We start from the raw sequence: 8,134 nt of genomic DNA, 5'->3' as shown, positions 1-8,134 counted from the left end.
CTGTGGAAATAAGTCCTCCAAAGTCCATAGTACCAGGTTAGGGTATTGATGGAGAAGTCAAGCAAAAGAACTAGTGGAAAACAATGGAGGTTTCTAGCACATGTATCAAGTGGCTCTAAATTAATAAAATTTCCACCATGCTATGAAGCATAGATAATTCTATCATCTGGTCATTTCATATAAATACACCTATAGATTATGATGTCCATGTCCATCAGATACTCCATATCTGCCTATTTGAATACTTTATCTATGAATCCGACTTTTTCTAAATAAGAACAGATGGGGGATAGTTCTAGGATCCTTCTCGAATATTTTTCAAAGTTCAAAGATAAGTCCTACTAGGTACTTCTTGAACATGGATCATGCTTCATACCATACCATATTGTGTAATGGGAACATCTAAGATTCTAAATCAGTTAAATTCTTCTTAATAAGTATTAAGATAAGGTTAAGATGATATATTTGTTAGTAAAAAAAATATATTGTAGTTTATAATGTGAATACATTTGCACATTCCATGAAATTTGTTAAGTTAGCAATAGGCAAGTAGCAATAGCTTATGTCAAATTCAAAAAGTCATGACAGCTGCAAACAAGGCAAGTAGCAATAGCTTATGTCAAATTCAAAAGAAATTGTTGACATTGTGAAATTGATTAGGTGCAGCAAATAAAAGTATGTGATAAGAAAAGCAATCCTTCATTAATATTAAAAAAATAAACAATTGAAGAAAACAAAAATGGCCTCTCTGTATATTATTAATGCTAAATAACTTATAGTTGCTGATCTATAACTTGCTAAACTAGTCTGCAAGTTGTTGCAAAAAACTAAAGCTAGTAAACAAACATTGCTGCAAACCTGCGACAGAGGAAGAGACAGGATTCATGCTTCTCAGAAGAAAGATGAATCAAAAGTAAGAACTTGCAGAATCAATAATAGTATTCCTCACGAAACTGCTACAAGGTGTTCTACTCTGCCATGTTATGCACCAGATTGGTATCTATTTCTGAAGCAAATCAAGCTGTATCAACCATTCATGAGCCTTTTGTATATGTGAACAGTGCAGTAGATAGATTGGCCATCTAAGCCTCTGAACAGAAGTAACTGATGAAACAACTGCTTACGTCAATCTCCTATGTAGAGATTCATAGGATTGGTAACAGTATCTTACTTCTGGATATTAGATTTAGCTGAAAGATTATGCAAGAAAAAGTTTCATTTGTTATGATTGCCCACTGCCATGCATCAACATCTATGATTAGATTGCATTCACTTGTGATGAATAAGAGCATTAAAGATTTGCTTGGTCAGTTTAGCATGGTCAAAGGGATTGCTGGTTTTATTGCCTTACATTAAATGAATTTGCAGCACTTTTAGTATGCAAAATGAACACGAACATAGAATAACAAAATCATGCCTCACAAGTACCCAAATTCTTCTAGTCTACTCCTTGTAAACGTTGTCACAGAGCTGTTGCATAGGCTAAACATAAGTTAAGTATCAATCTGGCTCTATATATATCTTATGTTCTCTCTTTCGCTGAGAGTTCAATCAAGCTGTCCAGGAAATTGTGCAACAGAGGATAGGCTGATAGGTGTTGTAAATATTCTTGAATGTCAAGGCATAAAGCCATTACCACAGCCTTAAAAGGCTTCTTTTCAGATTTGATAGATTCTATTGTTCCTGCAGTCAACAAACTAATGCAAAAGCCGAGCCACACTTATTGCTGAGCGGAGTTTCCTTACATCTCTTTTGAACCCAGAACTTCGAAGGCCAGAAATAACTGCACGTTTTGCAGATGTAAGCACATCAGTGCCCTCATGTAAGCAAGACAGCAAGAACTTGGATGCTAAGCGGAACCTACCCTCCTTGCATAAACCGTGCACTAATGATGTATATGTAAACGAATCCCTGGAGTCAATATTATTGAACAGCTTTATAGCTGAATCTGCATTGCTAAACTTACAGAGCCCATCAATTAAGCAATTGTAAGCTACCAAGTTTGACTGCAAACCCTTCATCTCCATTAAATGTAGTTGCTTTTGGGCAGAATCAATATAGCCCATTTTACACAAGCCATCAATTAAAACAGAGAATGTGTATTCGTCGCTCTCAAGGCCACCTTCTTCAATCTCAGTCAACAAGCAGAATGCAATGTCTAACTTACCTTCTCTGCAAAGAAGATAAAGTAGAGTGTTGTAACATGCTTTGTCGAGACCAATGCCATTTTTCATCATTAATTCTGAACAAGCATTAGCTTCGTCAAATCTACCTCTTTTGACTAAAGCACTGATTACTGTACAATAAGGGAAAACATCTGACGTGTATCCTCTTTTCATCATTGTATAAAAAGTATCAAAACCTTGCTCGAATTTACCATATCTGAAGCAACAATTCATAACTGTTGTATATGTTATGGTATTCGGGACATGACCTGTTTCTCCAAGCTCTTTAAGGATCCTTCTTGCTTCACTTAGTTTACCAGATTTACAGAGCCCATCAATAATTGTATTATATGTCACCAGCCCCACAGGAAAATCCATCTTCTGCAAGCTCCTGAAGAGTCTCAGTGCATTTGTTACCTTCCCAGACTTGCACAAACCATTGATCAAAGTGTTATAGGTAGCTGAAGAAGGGTCGACATTTTTCGACGTCATATCTAAGAAAATCTTATATGCATCCTCTGGATACCCCGACTTGAATAGACAGTGCATCAAGGTGTTATAAGTCCATGAATCAGGAGCTAACCCAATCTGCAGCATTTCTTCAAAAAGTTCCAGGGAGCGCAACGGCAAGCGAAATTGAGCAGCCCCAGCCATCAAAGTGTTGTAAGTAATGACATCTGGTTTAACACCTGCTTCTCTCATCCTATACGTAATCGCATAACCTTCGTCTAATCCGATGAAACGGCAGTATGCAGAAATCAATGTATTGTATGTTACAACATCAGGAAGATAACCAAGCCGTATTCCATCAACTACGATGGCCTCGGCCTTCTCCAAATTCTTTGCTTTACATAGAGAAGCTATGCAGATATTCATCAGTTGGGTCGAAAATCTGCAAATCATAACTTAATAAAAGCATAGGAGCTGAAGATAAATAAGGACATCTGAATCTGCAAGAATTCAAGCAGAAGAACATCAATTAAGCCTCAGTTGCAGCAACCACTAAGACCAATGCAGTTAAAATAGTAATAATAGCATATGCATATCTTAAACCCAACAATTTCATGCCCGAGAAATACATAGCATGAAGGAAGGAGGTACCTCTTATTTTTCTGCCTAACAGATTCAGTTGTTCTCCAATCAAGAGATCTGGGTTATTCTCTTGAAGCGGCAATACATCAAACAAGTGGTGGGCGGATAGAGGAGGGACGAGGCGTAACTTCGCGACGGCGGAGAGGCGATGCCGGCGGAGCTTGGTGAGGGCGGAGAGGCGATGGCGGCGGAGCTTGGTGACGGCGAGCTCGAGGAGGGAAGAGGCGCAAATTGGTGACGGCGGAGAGAGCCGGAAAGGTGACGACGGTGGAGGAGTCGAAGATGGCAGATGGTGATTTTGGGATTTCGATGGTGGCTATGTTAGGGGTTTTCTGGGTTTTTGAAAAAAGAAAACTGCCAAAACGGCTTCAAAATATTACATTATCCCGGGAGTAAGATATCCCGAGGCTATCTCTTGACAAAATGGAATGGAAATCAGGGTGCCTTGACGTGGCCCTCAAAAAGGATTCTTTGCTATTATAAAATTTCGCAAGCCAATTAGTGGCTGGTTATATTATGAAAGGTTTTTAATAGCGCTTCGCAGTCTTAAATTATATTTCTTATCCTCCACTGACTTAAATCATGGACATCAATGGCGGTAATTGACAAATTGATGTCTAACCTTGGTAAAATCAGATTTCAAATTACTTTCACCAAGGTTAGATCTAACCTTGAATCAGTGCCGGCAATTTATTTGCCGTTATTTGGATCTCTTGTTCGTGTAACTTTAACCTTCACGCTCCTAAATCCAAGTCTACTATTCTTGGATCCCAACCCGCTAAAAGTTGGCTATAAAAATATAAAATCATCTCAAACCCATCAACTCCTCCTCCTCCTCGAACTACCGGCCTTTCTTCCTCTTTTTCCTTCTTGTATTTAGGCCCTTATTACTAAAAATCCAATTTTGATTGCTTCTAGTTATTCCAATCTGGTCCCCAATGGCGAGACTCAATTTCTCGACGATTTGGGTAATGATGGTTTCCATAATTCTCCTAATAATGGCAAGGAATATTCATTCATTGTTATTAGTTAGCATGTTGTTGATCCCTAATGCTACATCTCTCGGAGTAGGTGAGTCAAACTTGATATGATACCATAAAATACTTTGTCGATAGAATCTAATGTTAAATTGTGTTGTAGTTTGTTTGAATGGGAGTCTGCCTGCATACCAACTCCAATAGTGTATATTTAAGTTGTTGCAGTTAAAAAGCTCATAGCTGGACCTTAGGCTAAGTAGGTTGGTTCACCTCTTGGGTGTGAACTAACCTCCTTGTCCCTTCTACTTGCGATGCATTGTTGTTCTTAACTGGTCGGATCGTGCCTCTAGCGTCTTTATTTAAAGAAATTAAAGTGCTCAAAGCAAGTCCATGCTTTGTACACATTAGCATGGGATAACATCATGCAATTCTAATCTTATTGTATTAGCCTTCGGGATCAAAGTAATGATTAAGAAGGACAGTCATGGGCATTCATATTTCATAGTCAGAGATGAAATTATTGGATTTATGAAAGAACTGTGAAAGCATTTGCCAAGATTATTTTCATTAATCAAGAATGAAAGTTGGGGTCTTGAAGACAATCAAATATTGTCCTAGTCTCAACCATAAACCTGTCGGTTAGGGATCAACATATGTTACTTTTAGGAATCTACCAACACCTTATGAGAAATCAAAATTTTTGGGTTCTCGAGGGAGTATGGTTGCAAGGCTAAAACTTAAAAGGAATTGACGAAAAGGGCACCCACTAGGTGTAGAGCCTACAACTTAATTTAACTCAACAAAGGAAAACCTACTAGGTCTAGACATATGAAGGATTGATAAACTTAGAACACTTTCTTAATTCTATGGGTGGTGGTGCATGGTCGTTCTTAGTTAATGTCTAGTTAATTCTATTAACGAATGAGTCCTTAGCCTACTAACTAGTTATGCGGAGGCATCCCTCTACAGCTAGCTTCTTAGAGGGATTATAGTCATTTAGGCCATGGAATTTTGAGGCAATAACAAATTTGTGATGCCCTTAGATTTTCTAAGTTGTACACGCGCTACACTGATGTATTCAGTGAGTCTATAGCCTTGGCCAATAGGCCCGAGTAATCTTAAAATATTTCATCATGATGGGAATAGATTATTGCAATTGTTGGTCTTCAATGAGGTTTGCCTAGTAAGCATAAGTCATCAGCTCGTGTTGACTACATCCTTACCCTATGTACACACCTCCCGTCACTCCTACTGATTGAATGGTCTGGTGAAGTTCTTAGATCGTGGTGACATGGTGTTACAAATGACTTCCTAAGCTCACTATCGACTCAAGTCCAAATCCGCAAACGGAAGAGGATTCCAAGGCACGAGCTAGAAGTTATGATTACCGCAGATCGACAAAGTTAAGATGCAACTTGAGATCCAATGGTTAGACAGACACATGGTTTTGGGGTTGTGATAGACTTGGAATGGCGAACAAATCTATCAACGTGGATCGTAGAAAGGCTAGCTAAAGTGGGCATGATGGTGATCGGTCAAAGGTAGTAAGGTGGTGGTGATGGTAATGGTGGATATCAGTATAGTCGGTAAGGAAGGATTATAAAAGAAATAGGGTTATTCCGTAGGGTCAAGAGGGTACGACCAGACAAAAAGGTTGATATGAACCACCTTCGACCAGTCATTCTTTGATGTCTTCCTACTCCCACAAGCGATGCAACTTTGAATATGTCCTCCGATTCACGATCGGACCTACGGTTTGTAAACTAGGTCTATCATGAACCTTCAAGATTAAGATGGTTCTTGAGATTCAACGGATGAATCAGAATGATATCTTGGGGTTTGATAGATTCAGAATGGAGGATTGAATCTATTAAAATGGATCGGCAAAATGCGAGTCAAGTGGTGGAGCTTGGCTAGGGTTGGTGAAGGTGGATTAATGGAGGCATATGGTAGGTCAGAGTGTTACACAAGGCAGATAAGAGGAGGGAGAGAGTGGATCATTTCTCAGGGACGAGAGGGGTGGCCGTATAGAAGGCAAGGGAGCTCAAAGGAGCTTGGCCAACAATGGTGATCGGCTGGATTGAGGAAAGGTTGAGAGAAAAAGAGAGAAGAGGCAAAGGAGAAGAGCGGATTAATTCCAAAGTGACTAATCAAGTTGATACCACATCTATTTATATGTGGCTCTCTAACTTGACATGATTAGCTGGATCGAACATGCTCAAGACTAGATTTGTTGACTGATAGGGAACCTTATTCTTCAGCAAAAAAAATAAATAACTATTTTAACCCAAAAGCAAGAAAAATGAATTAAGGAACTATTTCATATGTGACTCATGGATGAAGAACCAAATATGATGTCATTCTTCAGCTCAGCCTACAATATATCGAGATGTGACTTGTTATGTGAAGAAGTATCAAATTTGCCAAACTTGCAAAGGCCAAACTCAAAACCCTAGCTATTATACTCCACTTCTTCTTCCTCAAAGACCATAGGACGATGTTGGCATGGATTTTCATGGTTGGCCTACCTAGAACTCAAAGAGTATGACAATTTTTATCATCATTGTTGATCACTTCTCAAAAAAACACATGTTATTGCTTGCAAAAAGACTATGTGTGCTTTTTATATTGCTAGTGTTAACTTCAATGACGTGATTAAGCATTTTGGTGTTCCAAAATCTATTATATCTGATAAGGACACTAAAATTTTTAGTCACTTTTGGTGAAGTCTACAGAAAAGGATTGACACTAATTTGCTTTAGTGGTGTTTATCTCAAAAGATGGACAAATCTACGTCATGAACCGAACCTTGGGAAATTTGCTTAGAGCATTAACTGCCAAAATGCCTTAAGTAATATGGCAAAATACTTTCTCAAGCTGAATTTGCTTATAATTATGTGGCAAACCATTCTACTAGAAAGAGTCCTTCTGAGATTGTATATAGGTAAACCTCACATCACTATTGTAACAACCTGTCCAAAAAAAAAAAAAAAGAAGTTTTTGGACACGACGTGGCTAGCCCACACTGTGGCCAGCCTCGTGCCCATGCAAGCTATATGAGCAACTTGCGTGGTGAGGTGCCACGCTGTTAGGACCGTTTTGTTCGCAATGTCGGTCTTATTGTATTTTTCGCTTCTTGAGTCTATAAATGGGATGCCAATCCCATGTCTTTTGCATGTTTTTAAGTATTTTTTGGGTTTCCTTCAAGAGCTCCTTGTGAAGCAACCTTGGGATCGCAATATTAGTGTCGTCGCAATACTAGTTTGGGTTTTTCCTCGCACATGCCTATAAAACTCATGGGCCAAAACCCAAATGGAGCTTACTTTCAAAACGTAATGCCCCACAAGACCTTTGAACCCCCCGGGTTGCAGGATTGGGGATGCTCATACTTAGTAGTATAGGAGAACTATCGAGAAGCATTAAGTGAGCCAGCTTTGCAACCGAAGTGCCACTGGTTCAATGGTGTTCATTTTTCCCTCGATAGCTATCCTGCCCCTTTAAATTTCTTGTCGTTGGCATGTCTTGTAACTTCTTTTCCAATCAATAGAGAATCGCAATCTTGTTTGCCAAATATTATATTTTGCTTGTCTTTGCTTTGTCACACTCCAAAAACAGGTGCATCGCTTGTGAAGCAAACGGCTGGCTTAACCTTGCTACTTGGAAGTTGAGCGCCGTGCGGTCGTTGTCTATCTCAAAGACTTAGTCCGTGATAACGCGCCCACCGCCGCTGCCGCAGCCAACTGGCTATGGCCAGCTAGTCGCGGCGGGCCCCAGTGCCGCCGCCCTCAACCACCTCTCTTTCTCCCTCCATATCTCTCTCTCTCCCTTTCTCGCCAAGGCCGACCTATCGCCGCCGCCGCCGTCCTTGGAAACCACCGCCGCCACCTCCGCGAGCGTTGG

At 39.7% G+C, this 8,134-nt stretch overlaps 1 protein-coding gene across 2 annotated transcripts; it reads right to left on the bottom strand.

Annotated features, from left to right (window-relative positions):
* Window positions 1–680: 680 nt before the first annotated feature.
* LOC140791775 (uncharacterized) lies at window positions 681–3,742 on the bottom strand. 2 transcript variants are annotated; one of them, XM_073142421.1, is made up of 2 exons: window positions 3,267–3,742; window positions 681–3,115 (listed from the first exon to the last, which is right to left on the bottom strand). In XM_073142421.1, exon 2 carries the CDS (start codon window positions 3,066–3,068, stop codon window positions 1,698–1,700), a length of 1,371 nt encoding a protein of 456 aa, XP_072998522.1. In that variant the 5' UTR covers window positions 3,069–3,115; window positions 3,267–3,742; the 3' UTR covers window positions 681–1,697. The 2 variants fall into 2 exon arrangements, with proteins under 2 accessions (XP_072998522.1, XP_072998523.1); XM_073142422.1 differs by having other exon boundaries at window positions 681–3,057; window positions 3,267–3,735.
* Between the last annotated feature and the right edge of the window lie 4,392 nt (window positions 3,743–8,134).

This window comes from Typha latifolia, chromosome 7 (assembly GCF_019914945.1).
Source record: "Typha latifolia isolate L0001 chromosome 7, TyphaL0001v2, whole genome shotgun sequence".
NCBI classification, from domain to species: Eukaryota; Viridiplantae; Streptophyta; class Magnoliopsida; order Poales; family Typhaceae; genus Typha; species Typha latifolia.
This window is presented reverse-complemented; position numbering and strand designations above follow the sequence as displayed.

Bases quoted from the DNA above. Each gene is read 5' to 3' on its own strand.
- LOC140791775 (XM_073142421.1), bottom strand. From the start codon at position 3,068: ATGATTTGCAGATTTTCGACCCAACTGATGAATATCTGCATAGCTTCT.